Source organism: Anolis carolinensis, chromosome 6 (genome assembly GCF_035594765.1).
Source record: "Anolis carolinensis isolate JA03-04 chromosome 6, rAnoCar3.1.pri, whole genome shotgun sequence".
In the NCBI taxonomy this organism is placed as follows: domain Eukaryota; kingdom Metazoa; phylum Chordata; class Lepidosauria; order Squamata; family Dactyloidae; genus Anolis; species Anolis carolinensis.
Window position 1 is genome coordinate 59,399,013 of NC_085846.1, and position 25,305 is coordinate 59,424,317.

The 25,305-nt window shown below is 40.5% G+C and overlaps 1 protein-coding gene across 14 annotated transcripts in view; it reads left to right on the plus strand.

Annotated features, from left to right (window-relative positions):
- Positions 1-25,305, plus strand: part of pde1c (phosphodiesterase 1C) — a 436,419-nt gene that overhangs the window by 349,530 nt on the left and 61,584 nt on the right. For all 14 annotated transcript variants that reach the window (XR_009999660.1, XR_009999661.1, XM_062957310.1 and 11 more), the window contains 5 exons: positions 2-118; positions 8,795-8,935; positions 16,597-16,697; positions 23,551-23,679; positions 25,170-25,271. Coding sequence is in view for 12 of the 14 variants with exons in the window: in XM_062957310.1 (XP_062813380.1) it covers positions 2-118; positions 8,795-8,935; positions 16,597-16,697; positions 23,551-23,679; positions 25,170-25,271 (590 nt within the window). In the remaining 2 variants the exon portion in view is untranslated. The remainder of the gene's footprint in view (position 1; positions 119-8,794; positions 8,936-16,596; positions 16,698-23,550; positions 23,680-25,169; positions 25,272-25,305) is intronic.

Below are 25,305 nucleotides of genomic sequence, written 5' to 3' on the forward strand. Positions count from 1 at the left end.
GAATGTTGACAAGTGGTCCTTTGATGTATTTGCACTAAATGATGCTAGTGGGGAACATGCACTGAAATTTATTTTCTATGAATTGCTCACCCGCTATGATCTGATCAGCCGTTTCAAGGTCAGTGATCCTGCAGTGCCTTTCCATTTTCATCTTATGTAGTTAACCAGTAGGAAAAATATCACAAATGTTGTATTTCTGCTATTGTTAGCATATTGGTTATGTATGTCAACAGTAACACACATATCACCTGAATTATAACATTTTCAGTTATGTTAAAAGGATTTTAATGGTTTAGTGGTTTTAGCTTTTTCTTATTAATAGTTTCAGTGTTTAATCCGCTTTGAGTGTTTACATTTTTAAGGTTTTAAATTGTATATTATATTGCTTTTAGTGTTGTTAGCCTCTTTTTTTTCTTTTTAGGAAGATAAATATTATTGTTATTACTATTATTATAACAATAACTGTTTAATGCCAGATTTGTAATAGCATCTCAATGTTTCAGCAAAACAGGGCTCAATTATACTTCCTGTGGAATGAAATGGGAAGCATTTATTGTCTTTTCTGTAAAAATCATCCAATGCTGCTTTCAGTAGAGTTTTCAGCTCAAGTGTCCCTTACATATAGTCAGTCCATCTACTCCATCTGTCCTTTTTGGTTGTTCATGTCCAGATGGGGTTTTCCTCATCATACGTTCTTACACACTTTTGACCTGCCAACCCTTGCTAGGATGGTTGTCTTATCTCTTCCCTTCTACATCTTTGTGTTGCACCCACTATCCTGAAGAGCTCTCATGTTTTATTCATTATCACTTTGAATATTAAGATATGGGAGAGCCGCAAGTCTCTTTGTTTCTGCATTGTTGTTTCCATTCAAAATAGAACTCCAGCGACACCCATAATGAGGAGAAGCAGTAGTTGTCCTCACTTTAAGAGGAGCTTATCATTGTCTTTTGCAATTTCATTTTGCTTACTAGCCAGTACAAAAAATGCAAAACAAAACACACAATGGCTACCTGAAATTAAATTATAATATGTGAACATTTTCTAGACAAAAATAGTATCTTATTATACAAGGGCGAGGGGAAAGTAGATGTTGCTTTACTTAGCCATTCTGGAGCTTAGACCTCATCCAGATTGAACTTCATTATGTGGTCATATAATTGAGTTCAATGCAGTTAAACTGCTTCAGTAAATATGTCATATATGGAATGCATTACTTACTTAGGTGATCCCTCATAGGTCGAGGATGATGGTCTTCCAGTTGTGGGGTCTTAGGGGTGGATCCGTAAGTGGCTGAAGAAACCTATTCTTGACCCACATGTTCTCTCGCAGTAAGGACATTGGTTTCCAGGTGGAAGGCGGTCTCGGTTAGGGTTGGCTTGATGCTCCTTCCTCTTGGCACTTTTCTCCCTTAAGCCCTCCATTCGTGCCTCTTCAAACTCCGCAGCACTGTTGTTTACAGCCGACCTCCAGTTAGAGCACTCAAGGGCCAGGGCTTCCCAGTTCTCAGTGTCTATGCCACAGTTTTTAAGGTTTTTAAACATGTGAAGAAAAGATGTTATGTTACAATGAGAACATTTTTGGACTATTTCGGAACATTTACCTTGGTAAATCACCAAAGTGCTTTATCTCTGTCTCTCGCTCACTCTCTTTTTTTTGGGAGCTATCCTGATTATGTGTTTCCTTATCCTTCATCATAAACAAGCACAGCACGATCCATACGTAACTGTGTTTTATTTTAAACTTATTCAGAGCTTAGGCCCCATCCACATTGCCATTATAGTGTAGATTGAACTGCATTATGTGGTCATATAATTGAGTTCAGTGCAGTTAAACTGAATTATATGAGTCTACAGGGATCATATAATGCAGTTCAATCTACATTATAATGGTAGCTTGGATGGGACCAGTTACTTATAATAAGAATGAATGTAAAGATCTTCTGGAGTCATCAATAATGGAACAAGGATAAGTTGAGACTGTGTTGATGGCCTCATCATGTCTTTATATTAATTCTTCTTAAAAGTAACTTTCTAAGCTCTATTTTAATATCAGACATGTCTATGCATGTGTGTGGTGTTATGATTGAGCCTCATGGCTCTGTTACTGACAGACGTGGGCGTAAGACTCCTCGAGAGTCAGATACTCTCGAGGAGCGAGAGAGAAAAAGACTGCGAGACATATTTGCAGCACCATCTGACGAGGAGTCTTTCGAAGGGTTTACGGAGAGAATGGAGGAGGGGCTGGTTAGCTCAGAGGAGGATGAGATGGATTGGACTCGGGTAAGGGAGGAAGTGGGTGCCACTGGCCATGATGGGACAGAAGATGAATGGGGACCTTCAGGATTAGACCCATGGTTTAGCTGGAGGGATGGGACGGGATCCACAGCTGGAGATGCTGTTGGGCGTAGTCAGAGGTGTTCCAGCTCTGACGAGGAAAGTGATGAGGAAACGCCCGGGTTAAGGAGGACAGCTGACAGTGATGAAGATTTGTAACTGGTATAAAATGGGGCTTGGGAGCAATTGCAAATTGCGTTGGGCAAGGTAATCTGGGCAAACGCTTGGGATCCGTGTGTGTGTGGGACGCTTCCCTGAAGACTTGTGTGCTTTCCTGTGCTGTGACGTAAGTTGATTGGAATCCAGGGTCAGACGGCGGGAGGGATTGTGTGGGCATTTGTTTGTGCAAACCTGTGCTTACTCTTATTAGCTTGACCCTCCGTCGTCTTCTTGACGGACGCCATCTCCTGCTTTGAGAACTCGGACTGAACTGACCACGGCTTGTCTTCCCCCCTTCTTGGACTTGGAAAAACTACAAACGTCTGCTTCTGGCTTTGATCTACGGAACGGAACTGGTCTACTCAACTGCTACAATCCTTGGCTGTTTTACTCGTGTTGGAGATCCTGTCTGCTGTGTGTGTGGGGGAGCGACGCAAGTTACTCTAAGCACAGTGTTGGCAGCAGAGAGGAATCTGCTGCCAATTAGTTGCATTCTTTGTATCTTTTGTTCCTTGGCTTTCGTTTCGTTTATACCCAGGCTGACGCAAGCAGTTTGTTTTTACCCGGATTAAACTCCGGTTTAATCCGGTTTATCTTTTGAACATTTACTTTTGCCCCTTTTTGCTCCTAAAGGCAAAAACTGCCTGGCCCTTGTGTTTTACGGGCATTTTTGAGTTCTGTAATCTAATAAACTCTGTTACTTTGAATCTTGTGGCGTTCTGTCCTTGACAGATTGCCCAACGCCCATAAAAAGTTTATTGCAGCAATAAACCCGTCAGGAAGACGATGGATGAGTTAAGGGCCAAAGTAGACCAATTGCAAACGGCTTTTACCGTTAGCCAAACAGCTCAGGCTGTGAAAGGACATGTTTTGACTCCTGAACGCTTTGACGGAACCAGGTGCAAGTTGCCAACCTTTTTGGCACAAGTGGAGCTTTATTTTTCTCAGCTCAGTGTTCATGCTTTTCCTACAGACACTAGCAAGGTGGCCTTTATTTTGAGTTTGTTGACCGGTCCCGCAGGACAATGGGCCACTAATTTAATTTTGGGAAATGACCCAGTCAAGGACAATTTGAATAATTTCAAAAAGTTGTTAACTGATACTTTTGGGGATCCTCTCCGCACGGAGAACGCTGGGTGGGCTCTGTATCGGTTGAAACAGGGAAAGGGGACTGTTTTGGATTACTTAAATAAGTTTAACCTGTATCGCCACCAGCTGGATTGGGGGGAAAATGCATTCATGCTTTTATTTACTGCCGGATTAAGTGATATGCTCCAGGATGAATTAGCACGCTTGGAGCCGGCTGAAAGCTGGGACGCCTTAGTAGCTAAGGTGCTGCGTTTAGACGCAAGGTTCGAGGCTCGTAAACACTCAAAAGCAATGTGTGCGCCACCCATGCATGTAACCAGGGCACCTGTGGTGATGGGGGAAGAGCCCATGGAGCTTGGGGTCTTTAAAAAGCTGTCTACAGAGGAAAAGAGCCGTAGGAGGCAGCTGGGCTTGTGTTTGTACTGTGGGAATGCTGGGCATTTTGCCAAAAATTGTAATGTGAAACCTTCCCAGCTTTCGGGAAAAGGCCAGCCCTAGTGCGACGTGAGTCCAACGCACTAGGGCTCCTCAAGCAGTCAACTGAGGGGAGGAAGCATGTTTTCGTACCCATTACATTATCTGTTGGGGGAAGGGAACTTGTTTCTACTTTGGCACTGCTGGACTCAGGGGCTACGGTCTCCTATGTAGATATTGAGTTTGCTAAGAAGCATGGCATTCCTAGAGTGCGCAAGGCATGCGACGTGTGGGTGGAAGGAGCAGATGGGAGACTGCTGGAGACTGGGGTGGTTAACCATGAAACCTCAGCAGTAACGTGGGAGGTGCAGGGAGTAACGGGAACGTTTGTGTGGGATATTACGAGCTTGCCTAGATATGATGTGATCCTGGGGATGGATTGGCTAGCTGTAGTAAACCCACAAGTAGATTGGGCAACACGTAAAGTGATCTTAAAGAGGCAGGATTGTTGCACTCTAAATGTTACTCATTCTGATATGGAGGGAGTGCCTGCTGAGTATGGGGAGTTCTCTGATGTATTTTGTAAAAGAGAAGCGGACAAATTACCACCGCACAGGCCATATGATTGCGCCATCAAGTTGGCAGAAGGTGCGAAACTGCCAGCAGGGAGGTTGTATGCCTTGACTGTACCGGAAAGGCAAGCTTTGCGGGAGTTTCTAGATGAAAATTTAGCCAAGGGGTTTATTCGCCCATCTAGTTCTCCAACTGCGGCACCAGTATTCTTTGTAGCCAAAAAGACTGGGGAACTTAGGCTGGTCTGTGACTATCGGATCCTAAACAAATACACCATTCGGGATAGGTACCCGCTCCCTTTAATCTCGGAACTGTTATCAAGGGTGCAAGGGGCTAAGGTCTTTACCAAGCTTGACCTGCGGGGGGCCTATAACTTAATCCGTATACGGGAAGGGGATGAATGGAAGACGGCATTTAACACATGTTTCGGATGCCACGAGTTCCGAGTCATGCCTTTTGGGCTTTGTAATGCTCCTGCGGTATTCCAGAGGTTCATGAACGATGTGTTCAGGGACCTAATTGACCAATTTTTAGTGATTTATTTGGATGATATCTTGATTTTTTCTAAGGACGAGAAAGAACATCGTCAACATGTCAAGCAGGTTCTGCACCGACTGCGGGCTAATGGGCTTTTCGCCAAGGCTTCCAAGTGCGTCTTTCATGTGCCTGAAGTGGAGTTCCTAGGTCATGTAGTGTCAGGTAGGGAACTTAAAATGGACCCACATAAGGTTGACGCCGTCAACTCATGGCAGGAGCTGAAGACTAAGAAGGATGTACAAAGGTTCTTGGGTTTCGCTAATTACTACCGGGAGTTTATTCCGAATTTTGCAAAGCTCACGGTACCTTTGACGCAGCTTCTGCGCAAGAAACAGCCATTTGTGTGGGGGCGGGAAGCTCACGAGGCGTTTCTACAACTAAAGTCTAGTTTTCAATCGGACAACATACTAACCCATCCTGATGTTGACAGACCGTTCGTGGTAGAAGCGGACGCTTCTAGCTACGCGTTGGGGGCTGTATTGTCTCAGAAGGATTCCTCAGGGACCTTGCGTCCCTGTGGATTTTACTCGCGGCAACTAACACCCTTCGAGCAGAACTATACCATATGGGAGAAGGAGTTGTTGGCGATTAAGGTGGCGTTTGAGGTGTGGCGGCACTGGCTTGAAGGGGCACGGCACCAGATCGTGGTCAGATCTGATCACAAGAACTTAGAGCACTTGCAAACAGCAAAGAAGTTAAACCAGCGTCAAATCCGCTGGGCTTTGTTTTTCTCCAGGTTTAACTTCAAGGTGCAGTTCGTGGAGGGGAAGGCAAACTTGCGGGCCGATGCTTTATCTCGCAAGCCGGAATTTAAGACCAATGAGCAGGTAGTATGTCAGACCATCTTGCCTACTGCCTCTCTGTGTGTTGTAGATAATGAGCTTGGGTTACATGACCAGATCCTTGAGGCTCAGAAGGATGATGTGTGGACTCAGGAGCAACTGATGCTGCTCTCTGCAGGTAACCGTACCATACTGCCGCATCTCCAGGATCAAGACGGGGTATTGGTGCGTAGGGGGCAGGTTTACGTACCAGTGGGGGCCCTCAGGTTGGAGGTGATTAGAGCCCACCATGACGAACCCATGGCTGGGCACTTTGGCAGGTTCAAGACCGTACAGCTTATCACCAGGAGCTACTGGTGGCCAAAGATGCGGCAAGACATTCTGCGCTTTTGTGACAGCTGCGCCGTTTGTCAGCAGAGTAAGACGCCTGTTGGGCGCCCTAGAGGGTTGTTATCGTCTTTACCTGTTCCGGAGAGGCCATGGCAAATCATTTCCATGGATTTTATTTCAGATTTGCCTAAGTCTGGGGGTTATACTTGTATTTGGGTGGTGGTGGATTTATTTAGTAAACTGGCTCATTTTATTCCTTGTTCAACCATTCCGGCGGCCCCTACGTTGGCCTTACTATTTACAAAGCACATCTATCGTTTGCACGGAGCACCCGAGGTGATTATTTCAGATAGGGCTCCGCAATTTGTGTCACGCTTTTGGAAACACTTCCATGAGTGTTTGGGGACTAAGTTAAACGTGTCTTCAGCTTTCCATCCGCAAACGGATGGACAGTCGGAACGGGTTAATGGGCTCTTAGAGCAGTATCTGCGTTGTTTTTGTTTAGATCAACCCACGGCTTGGGTAAAGTGGTTACCGGTGGCGGAATTTGCTTACAACAATGCGGTGCACACGTCTAGTCAGCATACGCCATTTGAGCTAACTTATGGTTTTCACCCACGGGGAGGTGTGGCGCCGTCGACCAATGTGGTCTCTTCGGACCCTGTGTACCGCTCTTCGGAAATGGCTGCATTGCATGATGTTGCCCGTCGCTTACTGTTGGAAGCTAAGGCAACGCAGAAGACTCAGGCTGACCGCCACAGGCAGGCAGGGGAGGAGTTGGAAGAAGGGGATTTGGTGTGGTTATCTTCCAAACATATTAAACAGGCTGGGGGAAAGTTTGCGCCTCGGTATTTGGGTCCCTTTCCTATTGTTAAAAAGATTTCTTCTGTTGCGTTTCGTTTGCGTTTACCGTCTAGTTTAAAGGTCCATCCAGTCTTTCATCGTTCACTGTTGAAACTTGATACCTCTAGTCGTCGTGGTGCTATAGCGGAGGGTATCACTGCCACTTCTCCGCCATCGGGGGAGGAGGCCTTTGTGAGAGGGGATAGTGTTATGATTGAGCCTCATGGCTCTGTTACTGACAGACGTGGGCGTAAGACTCCTCGAGAGTCAGATACTCTCGAGGAGCGAGAGAGAAAAAGACTGCGAGACATATTTGCAGCACCATCTGACGAGGAGTCTTTCGAAGGGTTTACGGAGAGAATGGAGGAGGGGCTGGTTAGCTCAGAGGAGGATGAGATGGATTGGACTCGGGTAAGGGAGGAAGTGGGTGCCACTGGCCATGATGGGACAGAAGATGAATGGGGACCTTCAGGATTAGACCCATGGTTTAGCTGGAGGGATGGGACGGGATCCACAGCTGGAGATGCTGTTGGGCGTAGTCAGAGGTGTTCCAGCTCTGACGAGGAAAGTGATGAGGAAACGCCCGGGTTAAGGAGGACAGCTGACAGTGATGAAGATTTGTAACTGGTATAAAATGGGGCTTGGGAGCAATTGCAAATTGCGTTGGGCAAGGTAATCTGGGCAAACGCTTGGGATCCGTGTGTGTGTGGGACGCTTCCCTGAAGACTTGTGTGCTTTCCTGTGCTGTGACGTAAGTTGATTGGAATCCAGGGTCAGACGGCGGGAGGGATTGTGTGGGCATTTGTTTGTGCAAACCTGTGCTTACTCTTATTAGCTTGACCCTCCGTCGTCTTCTTGACGGACGCCATCTCCTGCTTTGAGAACTCGGACTGAACTGACCACGGCTTGTCTTCCCCCCTTCTTGGACTTGGAAAAACTACAAACGTCTGCTTCTGGCTTTGATCTACGGAACGGAACTGGTCTACTCAACTGCTACAATCCTTGGCTGTTTTACTCGTGTTGGAGATCCTGTCTGCTGTGTGTGTGGGGGAGCGACGCAAGTTACTCTAAGCACAGTGTTGGCAGCAGAGAGGAATCTGCTGCCAATTAGTTGCATTCTTTGTATCTTTTGTTCCTTGGCTTTCGTTTCGTTTATACCCAGGCTGACGCAAGCAGTTTGTTTTTACCCGGATTAAACTCCGGTTTAATCCGGTTTATCTTTTGAACATTTACTTTTGCCCCTTTTTGCTCCTAAAGGCAAAAACTGCCTGGCCCTTGTGTTTTACGGGCATTTTTGAGTTCTGTAATCTAATAAACTCTGTTACTTTGAATCTTGTGGCGTTCTGTCCTTGACATGTGGTTTCTTGGGAACATGTGCAAAATAAGAAGTCACCAAATACTCTGATGAAACTACTGATTGGAATGGAAATATTTATGCATAGTCACATATTTTAATATCAGACATATTTTAATATCAGAGATGAGAGATACAGCCATTTTAATTGTTTTTTATTTTTATTTTTCTATTGAGTGCTTAATATAGTTATATATTTGGAAGCATTCAATCTCAGAATGCTCTGTTTATGTGATACTATTTGTTTGGAAAGCAGATTATAATCTTCCAGTACACAAGAAGCTAAAGTTTGGTGTAAAATCTCTATAAGATTATAACCAGTTATTGTGAGGTTTAGCTCATGTCCTCATGCATCTTCTTTCTATGTTTTTATGTAGATTCCAATTTCTGCTCTTGTCTCATTTGTGGAAGCCTTGGAAGTTGGCTACAGCAAGCATAAAAATCCATACCACAATCTCATGCATGCTGCAGATGTCACACAGACAGTTCATTATCTCCTTTTTAAGACGGGTGTAGTGGTAAGTAGATTGATCTCTTTTCTTAAGTCACAAAAACTAAACTGTGTGCTTTGGGGAAAAAACTTAATTGCTTATTGTACAATGTACTAGTTGGGATTTCAAGGGTTTTATAGCACAATATGGGGTTGCTGCTTTTGCAAGCCTTTCTCTTACACTAATCAAACAAAACTTCCCAGAAGTCATCACAGCCCTGTTTCACCATTGCCTCACCACTAGCTACTTTAAGTGGGACAGTGGATTCTATGAACAGAGAGATGGAGTGGCCATGGGGAGCCAGCTCAGCCCAGTAGTAGCAAATTTCTATATGGAACACTTTGAAAAACAAGCCCTAGGAACAGCGCCAAAAAAGCCAACTGTATGGTTCAGATATGTTGATGACACCTTCACCATTTGGAGCCATGGAGAGGAAGAGCTCAGCAAGTTCCTGGACCACCTCAACAGCATCCACCCAAACATCCAATTCACCATGGAAAAAGAAAAGGAAGAAAAACTGCCATTTCTAGATGTTCTGGTCATCCGCAAACCCAATCAACAATTGGGCCACACAATCTACAGAAAACCTACACACACAAATAGATACCTTAATAAAAGTTCCAACCGTCACCCAAGTCAAAAAAGAAGCACAATCAAAGCCCTGACAAATCGTGTACAAAGAATCTGCGAACCTCACCTCCTCCAAGGTGAACTAAACCACCTAAACTGGGCTCTACAGGCCAATGGATACTCCACCACAGACATCAGAAGAGCTGCAAGGCCAAGAACAAGCCATGAGAGTCAAGACAAAGATCCACCCAGAGAAAGGTGGATCTTTGAACTGAAAAACTCTGGAACCATCCAAAGAAAGCAGACAGGTAGAAATTATTATTACACTATTAACTAAAATAGTAATGACCTCCACTTTTGGCTACGATACCAGAAGTGAAATTCAAAGGATGTATTTTGTTTATCCTAATGTTTCATTTTATCACATATCTGCTAAACTGTACATGAGGCAGCAATGGGATAGACTTATCCATTTTCACCACCAAAGTTTGGAAAGAGAATGCAATACATCATCTATTGTGAGAAAAAAGTAAATCTTTAAGGAATAATTATGCATTAAAGTATACATGGATTTGAAAAATGAACATGACAAATATATATATGCAGATATGGAAAGCTGCATACAGAAATATTTGTGGTTTGAAAAAACACATAGATACAAATATTCAAGAATGTTTATGCAAGAAGCAATAAAAAGGTCGAAATCAATTCAGTTGGAACCAGGAGAGAATAAAAATGCCAGAACAAAAATAAGAGAACCAGCTGTTCTAGGTTTTCACAATTCCATATATAAGAGACATAAGAATGTAGGCCTAGGGGAATTAAACCTGTAACATTAGTTTGCTAAAGTCAGCAATTTGCACTATAGAATAATATAATTAAAGTTTTGTCCTTTCAAATGAGGACAAATAATTTCCAGTTTTCTCCCTTCTGGAGAGAAAAAGTATTTATATACAATTTTCACCTGATGTTCGCTCATCCCACAATGTTTGGAGGAAATTAGTCTGCATAGAAATATATGGGATTTTATGCTTGAGGGAGTTTGCACAAAAACCTACCAGGCAGCAATATCTACTTTTCTATACAAAAACAGCAATTGTGCATAACAAAAGTATTTGCATAATTTTTGTGTGAAATGGCTGATATAATTTTTTTTGCTCAAGTGGATTTAATTTTGATTGAATCAGAACTGGGCTATTTTGGTTTTGTTTTCTCACACTTTGGAGGAATTTTTGGCAAGTTATGCAGCCCTTGTATGGTCCAAGGGCCTCATCAGATGGACAAAATTGCCCATCCTACTCTGCTTTCACCCCTTTTCAGGCACAGAGCCTACCAGCTACCATCCCATGATGTTGATCTATTTGCAGTGGAGTTTGTGCCTGAAGAGGGGTGATAGCAACATTGACCACAGCAGTGGTAAGACAGGAGACTTCTCGTTTTGCATCAGGAAAATGGGAGGAAGCCGGTTGGCAGAGGCTTCCCCCTGTGGGATGGGGTTAGCGGCAAGGTGGGTGATGTAGGCCGTGAGGCAACTAGTTCCTTCTCCAGGCCCCGTTGGATTTGCCATGATCCGTGGTGAATCCAGTAATTAATGTGATGATGTCCCAAGCCTCTTTGCACCTACTATTGTTTTTAGTTCATGAACAGCCACCAACGGTATGAGCAGAGCAGGCATTTGTGTCACTCCTTGGAAGGGGCAAGAAGATATATGGGCATGGATTCCAAGTAAATCAGAAATCATTGGCTACAATGTCATTCACTTGGTTTGTACTAGTTTAACTCACTAATTACTAGGTCTATTTGGAACTAAGCAAAGATTGCATTTGGGATGGAATGGTCCCCACTGCAACATAAAAGAATAGTAGTAGTAGTAGTGGTGGTAGTACAAAGCATAGGGATAAAATAAAGCAGAAAGTGTAAAGAAATACAAATAGTAGCAACTATGCCAAAAGGTTTAAAAGAACATATACAATCAATACATATTAAAATTCTCACTATATAATACATAATTTAAATATAATTACAAATGAATAAATTGAAGACAATTACACCTGGTCCCACTAACTGTGATCTGGCCCTACTCCATGCACTTATCTTGCCTACTGCTGGAATGCATGTAACATTTTCCAGTATGTGTGTGTGGGTAGATAGAGTCAGAGCAGAAATTCTGCAGGAGCCAATGTGGTCCCCATCCCCTGATAATTGCCCACATCTTGTAGGCTCTGTGGACTTAGATGAATAACATTAAAACTGGTATAGTTGGTGTTAATAGGAAAACCAGATCTGATTCATGTGAAAAGCAACCATTGGTTATAAAGTCTCTGATACTATCTCTGGTAGTTTTCTTTTTTGGAAAACAGGAACTTGGCCAATGTAATAACTCTGAAGTTATAAGTCACCCTTAGGGCACTGTTGTTTGAATAAGCTTTGCTTACATAGGTCTTAAGTTAGAAAATGTAATGGGAACCCTGCAGAAAGCAGGAGTCTGAAAAAAAAATTGGCAGTGTTGCATAGAATTTCCCGTAAGCTCTAATGCAGCAGGCTCTTACTCCTTTATTAAGATTTTAGAGGAAGGAAGTCTGTCATAAGAGTTTGAAATTTCACTTGTTAAGGAACTCTCTCCCTCAAGTTAAAAAGAAAAATCTTGCAACATTTCTTTTATGGATATAAATTCCCATTAACCCTGTCAGTACAGTCACATTATCCACTCAATTGCCCAAAGGGGGTTCATTTTCATAAAAACATAATAAAAAGCAACAGTGAAATAAAAAAAAATCACAAGAATCATATATATTTCAAATCAAAATGACAAAATACAACCACAATTATAATAAATACTTTGCCTATAGGTTTTAGGAATTACAATAGATTATGTTATGTTACTCCAACAACACATTGAAGCAGTCATTGTTTGAATAAGTTAATATTGTGAGTGCATAGCAAGAACCCATAAGAGAACCCTCGACCTTTTGTACTAGTCGCTCTTTTCCTGATTACTTGATATTAATTCAGGGCTCCTCCCTACCCGATGTGATTTTAAATGAATCTATTGCACTTTATCTATTTAAAATTTGCAAGTCATAATGTGCACCTTGCTTATCCGCTATGCAACCTCATTGTTTTTAACTCGATGTTTTAATACCGTGTTGTGTTGTGGGTTTTTTTTTTCCGGCTGCTGTGTATATATTATTATTGGTTTTTATTATTGCTCTTTGATGTTTCATATTTTATTTTATCATTGTGTTGTATCTGATTTTGCTGTGAGCCGCCCCGAGTCCCCTTCGGGGGAGATGGAGGCGGGATATAAATAAACTTATTATTATTATTATTATTATTATTATTATTATTATTATTATTATTATTATTATTATTATTATTATTATAAAGGTTTAATGGTTTAAATCAGGGTGGAAGAAAATACAACATTCAGGACTCCAATCTGTTGCCTCTGTAGACTGCCAAATCTCATAGAACCACTAGCAATTTTGGTGTGGTGGGGTTTTTCACTTACCCTTTACAAATGGATTAAAAGAGCAGCAAAATGCAGTGGTCTTGCCTTCACAGCCTGTATAATATAAACTGTAAGAAAAGGGGCAAAAACATAACAACTAGAAGTATGTGAAAATACTTCTAGTTGTGTCAGACTCACCAGTTCATCCTTGTGTGTGTGTGTGGGGGGGGGGGATATGTGTGAAAAACGGTCCCCTCCCTATTTGTTCACTGTTGGACAAGATTGAGATTGAGGTCTAATTCATTTCCATGGGAAATTATTCTGCAGTCCTGTGTATACATGGCAGCAGTGATGCTCAGTTTTAAGAGGAATAAATATAGTGACATGCTGAAGCCACCTATAACTGAACAGTCTCCATCTAGAGATAATCTATGCTTTTGAGAGTTTCCTAAATAAGTTTGATCCAAATCTTGTACAATGCACAATGCGGTGGCTCAATGGATTAAACCCTTGTGCTGGCTGAACTGCTGGCGTGAAGATCGGCGGTTTGAATTCGCAAAACGAGGTGAGCTCCCATCTGTCAGCCCCAGCTTCCCACGTGGGGACATAAGAGAAGCCTCCCACAGGATGGTAACACATTTGGAATCCCCTGGGCAACGTCTTTGTAGATGGCAAATTCTCTCACACCTGAAGCGGCTTGCAATATGTTCTCAATTTGCAATATGTTCTCAAATTGATAAAAAAAGCTCATGCACAAGTTCCCTGAAATGTATTTTTCTGGTCTACCTGAGGGCCTCCACTGGAACCAATAAGGAGTAGCTTATTTGGCTGCCATTTCCCAGCACAATTTCCTTATTTTGCTCTATGTGCTGAACCTTATATTTCCTTTCACAGTTTACAACTGAAAAGTCAATAATATTTTTGCTCATCCAAGGAAACCTGACAGCCAAACTATATGTGATGTGAGTGATCTACAACTTGTTTAAAAGACTTCAAAATAGTTGATGCTGAGAATGGGGAATTTGACCTTGTTCCTTTTGTCATCCTCCCAAGTTGAGCTATCTTGCTTTTCTTCTGCATTTCCCAACGAAAGTGTTAGCAAAATCTGTTTGGAGACACAATGTTATATGTTTCCCAGAGTGGTGGAAGGGGATTTGGAAAATCTAAATCTGAGTCTCACTGGAAATGCACAGGGTGATTGTGGCCCAATCATTCTTTTTTCAGTCTTACCAACCTCACAGGCATGTGGCATTATCAAAGATTAAAATAATGATTGCAATTAAACACTTTCTCTCCAACCCCATCCCAAAAAGCTCTGTAGTCTCTGTAAATTGAATTAAATTCTGCTAATTAAAAAACATGCCTTGTTTCATGGTTAATAAGCAGATCATCATTATGCACAGTAAAAACTGATGTCATCACTGGGGTAATTGGGAAATAGAATGATGAATGCTTCTTCTGTTCTGTGTTGCATTTCTCTTTCCATGTGCATAAGCTCATTCTGAGATACCGTATTTCCTTATATCTATTTCTCCCAATATTTTGTTTGACAGTTTTAACGTTCCCAGCAAAAACTACCAATATTTCTGATTTTTCTAATAGTTCTCCATGTCAGTGTTTTCTTAACTGTGTTTCAGGCTCTTTGGAGTTTCCTTGCAATACCCAGGCATGAGGGCTCATAGTTTAACAATATACATGTATTTACTCAAGTCTAATGTACCCTCAAATCTAATGCACATTTTAATTTATAAGAAGCACATTCACAAAGATACACCCTACTATGTGTTCACACATACATACATAGTGGATTTATTTTTTGCCAGTTGGAAATTATATCTTCATTTGTGTAGACTCTGTGTGTCTATTTCAGTGGACTTTGGTCTGTTATTTTACCACTGACAGTCATCCTTCTTCAAGATGACAATAGTAAAACCAGAACTAGCCACAGCAGAGGTGAGGTGTACTATACATTATTTCATAACTGTATCGCCTATTTCTACAGCATACTGTTTGCACTCTTTGCTTGCAAAAATGAATGATCTTCATAATTTTCTCCATATTGTTGGGAGAAAAAGAATTTTGTGCAATCCCCAATAAATATTTTGTGCAGTTCTCAATAAATATTTGGACTGTGTGACGTCTCTAAGATACCTATCGTTATGAAGAGATATAAATATCCACTTTTTTGTGTGGAGCATACACTTGTCATGAAAACAATTGCTTCCTGCATGGAACGAGTTGTTTCCTGCTCAGAAAACAACTTTGCTATACAAAAATTGGTAGTGATGGGATTGTGCAGGAAAAATGCATTTTTTCTGTTATGATTAAACCCAGGAAAACCCAGGAAAATGGAATGATGTTTACCACTGCAGTGTTCTCCCTTGGATATTCAACGTGCCTTTGAATAACGGTTTAGCTCCCGATCATGGCTGCCCAGCCCTAATTTATTGTTTTGGTTTCCTAGCACTTTATTTCCAGCCCCGGTCCTATTGTTCTGCATTTTGCACAAGCCTTGTCCTTCCCTCTCAAATCTGAACATGCCCACTTTTACCAGTTACTGGTGGTGAGGTTGATTGATGTATTTTTATGATGTTTTTACTTTTCCGGTTTTCATTGTTTTAATTATATTGTTTATTTGTTATATGTTCTTAATTATGTAACTTTAATACCTTATTTATTTATTTATTTGTTTACAGCATTTATATTCCGCCCTTCTCACCCCGAAGGGGATGCAGGGCGGATCACATTGCACACATAAAGGCAAACATTCAATGCCATAACATAGAACGGAGACAGAGACAAGACGCAGGCATGGGCTGGCCTCGAACTCATGACCTCTTGGTCAGAGTGATTTGTTGCAGCTGGCTTGCTTTCCAGCCTGCGCCACAGCCCGGCCTGTGTTTGATCCCCATGTAAGCTGCCCGAGTCCCTTCGGGGAGATGGTGGCGGTTTACAAGAATAAAGTTATTATTATCATTTATTATTCCTTGGCAGCAAATTCTGGAATGTTAGGAAACTCATTATTTTGTTGGGAAACCAACAGGGGCAAAAATGTTTTCCATCCCGATATACAATAACTATATTGTCAACGTAGTATATCTGCTAAGTGTGTGGTTTGTAGCATCTGGAATTTTTGGTATTCTGAACCGTAGGTTAATATATAGACAGTCTTTAATCTAATGTGCTCAACTAGAAAGGTTTTGATTCATTGAATTCAAGTAACAAGATTAGGAAAGATGAGTCCCTGAGAATTTTGAGGGCACCAGTAGGCAGAGACAGGGCATGAACAGAAATTGGTTGCTCAAATTCTCTATACTATTTGAAGGTAACAAAATGGGTAGCAGGCATTTTAAGGCAATATTCTTGTGATTAGAGAAGAATTCTCCTAACAGTTTGAAAAGAGCCTAAGAACAAAATTTTTACAGAATTTCTGAAAAATTATTTTTTGAGACAGGTCAGTGCAGCTAGCCAATCATAGGTTGGCTCAGATAAATGCTTATCTCATCCTGCAGGACTATTCTTCAGCTGCAGTGGTTGGATGTTAGAGTTAAAAGGAGTGTGGCATTCTTAGCTAACAAACAGAACTTTTCTTTACAAAACAAAATGTCTTTTAAAGTTTGAGAAAGTGACATCTTCTCTGACTCCTCGTAAAATCTCTTTTTTTCAGCACTGGTTGACAGAGCTGGAAATCTTTGCTATGATCTTTGCAGCTGCCATCCATGACTACGAGCACACTGGAACCACCAACAACTTTCATATTCAGACACGGTGAGGCTACATCAGGGGGAAACCTGTGGAAAAAGTAGTGGATAAAAAAGAAATTATTAGTAAGTGTGTGAAAGTCAAATGAAACTCAAAACTGGAGTGGAGTTTACAGTTGTATGTATCTTGAATTTAGAACTTTCTGCAAAATGTTAGAAAATAAGATCTAATCTCAGGTATTGTGTTGTTTGCTTTGAATGACAGTTTTATGACAGGAGTTTGAGATTTGCTCCCAACAAATTCCGTATCACAATATTATAATTCAGTATTTTGCTTAGATTAGTTTTTAAAACAAACTCTGACACTGCGAGATTGGGAGCATAAATTATATGTAACAAAAATTGGCTCTGATGTTTTCTTCTTGCTTTATCTCTATTTTGTCTGAGTTGGTATAATTTCATTTTGTTCTGGCACCATAGTATTTTACATTTCTCTATCCTTCCCAGTTGTAACTAGATCCACATCATGTAGTGATGTGAAAATTTTCATCAATATTTAAATTATTTATCTTTGGTTGTTTATCTCTCTCCTCATGAATTAAAATAATAATGAAAGCATAATTGGATGTAATTGGACAAATTATTTACATTAAAATTATTTACATAAACCAAAAAGTAATCAAAAGTATAAATAACATAAAATTAAACCTTAAATAGAAAAAGTCAACTAAATGTATATTTTTATGTTTAACAGATAGATTATATTTATAGTTACAGTAATGAAATATAGATAACTCATGTCAGTTCTCTGTGCAATTGCACTACTTTGAGTACCTCCTATTTATAGAATCTTAGAATCATAGAATAATAGAGTTGGAAGAGACCAATTGGGCCAGCTAGTCCAATTTCTGCATGCAGGAAAAGCACAATCAAAGAGCCCCTGACAGATGGCCATCTAGCCTCTGTTTAAAAATCTCCAAGGAAGGTGTTTCCTCCGCCACACTCTGAGGCAACAAGTTCCACGGTTGAAAGCTCTTGTAGTCAGGAAGTTCTTCCTAATGTTCAGGAGCAATCTCCTTTCCTGTAATTTGTGTCAGAGCGCGCAGTTTGAAAAAACACACATGCAGCGGAAGATCAACGAAGAATCACTGGCACCAATAAATAGGCTGAAGCCTGTTTGACTTTCTATACAAGATTTACTAACAAACGGAAAACTCTCAAGACGATATATACAGACAGAGTGCAGACAGGCAAAGAGCAGAGGGCAGAGAGATAACAGATAACACAGGGAGCTATTTATAACCACCTCTGCTGTCTGATGCAATACACAGTTAACTCTTTACATACTTGAATAGTGGACAGCAGACAGTGCATGATGCAATCTCCAGCTCACATTGCACCACTATAACCCAATTACATTTAAACAACTCTATATACAATCATTCTCACTTCAACAATTTGAACCCATTGCTCTGAGCCCTAGCCTCCAGGACAACAGACACCAAGCCTGCTCCCTCTTTCTTATGACATCATTTCAAATATTTCAACACTGGACACTTGGCAGGGTCTCCTGTTGATGGCTTGCACTGAGTACATTTGTTGTCTGGGGCGGTGGGAGAGGAGGGGGCCATTCCACCAGAAAACAGTACTGTTCAGGGAAGGGGAGAGGGAGAAGACCCCTTGCTCCTTCACCAGCCCAAGGAAGCTTGCTGAAAGGGAAAGGAAGTCCTCCTCCATTGCTTCCTTCCTTCCTTTTCCTCAGTTGCCACTCCCTCCCTCATCCTCCTCAGTGGTGGTTGATGAAGGGATGCTTGTGCCGCTGCCTCTGCCTTGCACACATGCTCCTGCTCCCCTCATGGCCACATGCAAACTCCCCTTCCCACCCCTTCCTTTCCCAAATGTTGTCACCTACTATTGTGAGAAGGTGAAGAAAAAATGAAGGGAGGGGAAAGAGAGAAAAAAGAGTTGCAGGAGAGTTTGAGAGGGACTTGTGGGAGGGGAGACAGTGGTGGAGGAGGAGGCTGCAAAAAGGATTATCTAGTTCATAATTTGGATCTCCGCTTGTATCTTTAAGCATAAAAGGAGTCAAGCGATGGCTCGTATGTCAAAAAACTAAAAACTTGCAAGTTGGCTCATTCGTAAGTCGAGGTATCACTGTACTCTTTTTGATGCAGCCCAAAATCTCACTGGTTTTTTCAGTTGCTGCTTGATACTAGTGCCTCATGTTCAACTTGTTGTCCACTAAGACTTCAAGATCTTTTTCACATGGTCTGTTGTCGAACCAGTCATCACTCACCCTGTATCTGTGCATTTCATTTTTTTTCCTGCCTAAGTGAAGTATTCTATATTTCTCCTTATTGAAATTCATTTTAGTTTTGCCCCAGCTCTCTAATCTGTTAAAATTATTTTGAATTCCAATCCTGTCCTCTGGAGTATTCGCCATCCCTCCCAACTTGGTGTCATCTGCAAACTTGATAAGCATGCTCTCTAAACTTTCATCGAAGTGATTAATAAAGTCATTGAAGCACAAGGCCTAAGACAGAACCCTATGTTACTCCACTAGTCACTTCTTTCCAGAATAAAGAGGAACCGTTGGGTTCAGTCACTTAACCAGTTACAAATACAACTAATGGTAGCATTGTCCAACACACATCTTACTAGTTTACAAGGAGATCATGGGGAACCTTATCAAAGAACTTACTGATATCAAGATATAATACATTCACAGCATTCCCTGTATCTGCTAAGCTTGTAACTCTATTGAAAAAAAAGATATATGATTAGTTTGTCATGACTTGTTTTCCAGAAATCCATGATGACATTACTAATTTCAGCATTATTTTCTAAGTCATCACTAAGTGATTACTCAACATTTTGGTACATATTTTTCTGGGTCCAGTAAAGCTGTTTCTGTTAATCCTATATTTTTTAGTTTTTAGTTTTAGTTTTTTAATATATGGCAAGTTCTAACCTGTTCAGTCAGTGTAGGATTTTTTCCCCACTGCTTTTTTCACTGATATCCAGGGCACATCTTTACCCTTTATTCTGGGAGTGATGTGGAGTGTTGAATTCTGGATTGGCCTCGGGATGGTTTTGACTGCCAGTCCCCCAATTGCTGCAGAGGTGAGAAAGGAGTCCTGATCATCTGGCAGTGCCAAACCCAGTTTATTTCTGGATCCTTGTTGTCTATCTCTGGATCCTTATTGTGGACTTGAGAGAAGCCTCCCACAAGGATGGTAAAACATCCAACATCCGGGCATCCCCTGGTCAACGTCCTTGCAGACAGCTAATTATCTCACACCAGAAGTGACTTGCAGTTTCTCAAGTCACTCCTGACATGAAAAAAACTTAAAAGGCCCTTTCATTTTGAATACTTGTCACTTCCAGTAGGTTCCATGAATACGAATATTGTTATTGGTAGTCAAAAATATTTGTAGAGCACTAGACTAGGGAAGGCAAGCCTAACATCAACTTCTTACCTTTTTTTTGCTTTAGTAATTAGGAAAAACAAAAAGATTTCAATCAATTTCTGACTCAAGAAGAAACAGAAGACTAAATGGTTCAGCTGAATCATTAGCATAGCATGATGTTGCAAATCAAAGCTCACAGTCTCTTTAGAATGCATAATGTTGACTTTATGAATCATTTGTTTATTTTTAAACAAGACTTTAGTCTCCAAGTGCAAAGGAATAAGGGAAAAGCCCAACCCAATGAAGATAATAACCTTGGAGCAAATAATGAGGATAAAAAAATTATGTATTGTAATGCAAGGCTTTGAATATTTCAGTGAGTAAGAGCTGAGTAACAGCCTCATGATTTGACGCAAATGAAACTTTGTATAGCACTTATCCCCTCTTAACTTCCAGCCTCTGTTTTAATATGGCTTATACAATTGAATACACTTTCTGTAAGCTGTATGATGAAAGTTGATTTTTATCCATAATGAACCTACTATATACAATTCACTAGAATTAATGGTTTAATTGATATCATGCAGAGAAGACAGAAGTTTTGTATTTCAATAAGTCCGGGAGTGAATGGGCCCAACATGTAAATTATACAATAGAAGAAATACAATATGAAATACAATAGACACAATAATTCTGGAAAAACATATGCAATTCTTGTTAGCAGGAAACAGCAAATACAGCATGAAAAGCGTAGTTTCCATGTCTCTAAAATTATGTATATTTTGCCAATCAGTCTGTGTCTCCCCTATTGTATTCCATTTTTCTGCATGCAACCCAACAGCTTCTCAACATGTCATGTCAAGTTCATGTCTGAAAGGTCTGTAAGGTCAAAGTGTTAGGTTTCTACAATCCCCCACTAAGCACTGCAAGTGTTCCAGAAATAGACTAAATAATAGAGAGCTGGTACCCAGCTCCAAATGGAGCTGAAAACAATGCAAGAAGCAAAAATAAGTCTGCAACCAAGAAAAGGTAGAACACAAGTGCCAGTCAATGGGAGACAGGGTTGTGGCCAAGGGGGGGGGAGGTTAGGGGTTCAACCCCGCTGAAATTTTTCAGGTTTTTAAAAAAAATCTGGTTTACTCATGAATTTTAACTGGTAAACCAAATCCCCATGAGTGTCCACTGAAGTTTATTGATGGAGCCTGATTTCTAAATTATTTTGCATTATGGAACTACTCTTCATGATTTGTTTCCCCCCCTCCCCAATTTTTTTTTTTGCTTTGGCCCTGATGGGAGAAAGGGTTTTATATGTTTAATTGATTTAATCTGAATTGTTTTTAATACTAATGACATTTTATACTGTTTTAATATTTGTATATTTAAATTGTATTGTAATACTTTTAATGTTAGCCGCTTTGAGTCTCCTTATGGAGAGAAAAAGCAGGATATAAATAAACATGATAATGATGATGATGATGATGATGATGATGATGATAATAATAATAATAATAATAATAATAATAATAATAATAATAATAATAATAGAAGAAGAAGAAGAAGACGACAAGGGTGAATCCATGAATATCCCCACTCAAATCTAGAACTCTTTTAAGTTCTAGATAGAGGTGAAGAGGAAAAAATGATGAAAAACTGAGGAAACAGAGATTATGTGTATGTGTGAGAGAAAGAGGCAAGTGGTGGATTAAAGTGTCTCTGTCAGAACAAACTGAAATATAGCCCTTTCCGAATGGAAGTGAAAACTATTTTTGTCACATATTAATGCAGTGGGAAAGTTGCCTGTCATGTGTAATTGTCTTTTAACAGCCTCCACATCAGTAAATCAACCTGCAGACTGGATTAGTCTGATGAGATGGTGAGTGCTTTTACTGAAGTGGATTCTGTTGATGAAAACTGAACAATTTCCCATTACACAAAACAAATATAAAACTTATATTCACACATTCTCTTGCCAAGAAAAGAAGATAGAAAGTAAGTGTGTTGTTGAAGATGCTACACCTGTAAGCTGTGGTGTGATGAAGCTGCTTATTCTTCTGTATTTTCTTCAATATAATCACTTATCTCAGAGTAGGCTCCATTGAGTTAAGTTGGGCTTACTTCACTAGAGACATGGATAGAATTACATGGCTAATAGGGATGTGCATGATTTATGTTTCCTTCATTTCCTTTGTGCATTTGTTTCGTGTCGACCATTTGTCTACATGAAATGAATGATGGTAGTTTCGTACGAAACAAGAGGCGACACGAAAACGACAGCTGCATGGTCATCATGCTTGCTTTCATTTTCTGGCCACGTGGCCTTCATGCCTGCAATCACTTCCTCATGCGTCAGAGAAGGAGGTGGGGAGGAGGTGATCCTTGGCCAATTGGAGGCCAAGGAATCACTGAAGTGGGCTGGGCAGTGAGGGCAGTGAGTGTATATAACCGGGGGGACTGCCCTAAATCAGCCATTGCTGCTGCTGCTGGGTGCCGGGGCTGGCTGGGTTGCTGTTGCTGTGTCTTCGCTTGACTTGCCTTGGCTTGCCTTGGCTTGCCTTTTTCCTTTTGTGCCTTGCCTAGCTGTTTGCCTTGCTGGTGAGGGCACTGGTGGGGACTGGAGTTTTGGGTTTGGGGTTTTGCCTGGCTTCTTGCTTTATTTCAATTTTTTCTCTTTACTTGTTAGGTTTCCCTTCTCTGTTCATCTCACTGGCCAAACGTTTTAAAAGTTGGTGGGCTAAAAGGGGTCAATATGCCCTCCATGTGTGGGGATTTTGACCACTCTAGTCCTAAATCTAAGTGGGGGGGGGAGCATTGGAAGCCTTCTCATTGCTGCCAATGGCATGAAAAATTTCATTTTTTCTTAAGCGAGGCGAAAATTCTATTTGTATAGGTGCCCTGTTTTCGGAAATGGAAACAAATATGAAAATGAAACAAAACGAATGAAACTAAACAAAATGAACAGCAATTCCATACAAATGCACAGCACTAATGGCTAACCTTGTTTATGCGGATGCCACTTGTACTGCTGATGAACACAGATCTCTGCCTGTTTCTGGAAGTTAAAAAAAAATTATATATCTAGAATGTCTCAGGCATTATGTGGATTTTACAACATTCTTGGGGGAAGTAGTGGTCTCTACAAAAATGCCAATTCCCATTGGTATCCTCCCTTATGAAATGTCCTGAGACGTCACAATATCTGAGCTATTGTGGATTGAAAAAATAATAAAGGTGATAGCTGTCAGAAACAACAGTGTTGCACTTCATTCAAACATTCCCACTCCTGAAAAGTGGGAATGAATAACTTACATACTTTTGGAATGGTTGGTAAAACTGCAATGGAATGAGATTATTCCACTCCAACTTCCATTTGTTCTGAAATAAATACACACTCTTGATACAGAGATATCATGTGTGTGTATATATGCTTAACTATGAGGCAAAAGTATTTACTCCTTGGGGATAATAGTCCCAAGGCTCTGTTTATATATATTGAATCTTCTTGCTTTCTAGGTCAGATACAGCCATTCTTTATAATGATCGTTCTGTGCTAGAAAATCATCACCTTTGTGCAGCATTTCGCCTTTTGCAAGATGATGAGGAGATGAACATTTTGTCTAACCTCTCAAAGGATGATTGGAGGTAAGAATGACTACTGACCATGAAATTACTCTCAAGTGTTCCTCTCAGATGTACTCAGCAGGAGTCTTTGTTCATGGGTAATAAGCAGGGGATGCAGTCTTATTGCAGAAGATAAAAGTGGCACTCAGTTTGGTTGAAACCCATGAGTTCTTACACAATCTATAGCAAAATAAGCCATAATTATGGTCCATAACTAATTTTTTTTCCTAGGCTATAGCCATCACATAATACTGTCTAGTGGAACTATCCCATCTAATGAATTTGTGGAGTGGGAGAGTAGGATTAAAGATTTAACCAAGAAGTGATTCTACGTAAAATGCTGTTCTTATACATTCCACTTATTCCAACACATCTATCTCAAAGATCTTCATGAATTTCATTTTTTGTGTGTGATATTTTTAGTATTAAATTGTAAAAAATCCCAAACTGAAAATAGAGAAGAAAAAGCTTTCTATCCAGGTCTCTCTGACCTACACTGCAAAAAGGTTTTCATCTTCCTCTCTTCCTCCCTGTCTTTCCCAAAGAATGCCCTGCTTAACAATGTGGTTCATTTCCTCAAATTCTAATATTTCTTCCCATGAGGAAGCAGGCCTTCCTGTTTTACTAAATGGGACAGAAGGAAAGGCATCCAACGTTAGTTGAGCAATCCAGTGACTTAGGGGAAATAATAATAATAATAATAATAATAATAATAATAATAATAATAATAATAATAATAATTTGTAATCTGCCCTATATCCCCAAGGGGCATCAGGGCGATTTCCATCAAAAGTGTCTGTAATAGAAAACTTTTACAGATAATGATAAATCATGCTTAAGGATGTTAATATAAATGTATCTTCCTGTGCCTCTACAGAGTGATCAGAGTTACCAATATTTCTTGTCTATATCACATCTTGGAATTAACATTTCTTCGATCTTTTCTAGCTATTATGTGGGGATTTATTATTGTTGGGATTTTATGCCAATATCCATCTGTTTATGAAGGCATTGAATGTATGCCATTGTTTGTTGGGAACTGCCCTGAGTCCCTTTGGGGAGATAGGGCAGAATAGAAATAAAGTTTTTTATTATTTTTATTATTGGAGAATGAGCTAGAGCTCTGCCTGGGTTTATCAAGGAGTGTCCTCTTTTCTTTTCTTTTCTTTTCTTTTGCTCATGCTTTGTCAATCTTCAGGATCATATTTGCATTGGGATCATTGCTTCAGGAATTTAGCATTTCTTAGAAAAGAATATCCTGAACTCAGTTTTGGAAAAAGACTCTTAACACATAGACTATATTGTCTGACAATTTGCTCATTCCAGGTCTGGCATTTGCGAGAGATATTCCTCCTGCCCTTAAGATAATGTGAAGTACTCAGTGACACACACGGGAGTGTAGAGTGAGAATGTCAAACATAATCTCTAGACATAGAAATAACAACAAAAATGTGTCTCATGCTTTCCCTCCTCTCTCCTTGCTTCTTCTTGACTGGGTATCTACCCAAAAGGGAATTCAGGACTCTAGTGATCGAGATGGTGCTGGCTACAGATATGTCTTGTCACTTCCAACAAATCAAAGCCATGAAGAATGCACTGCAGCAACCAGAAGGGTGAGTCACATTGTGACACTGTGTGGAGGGAAGG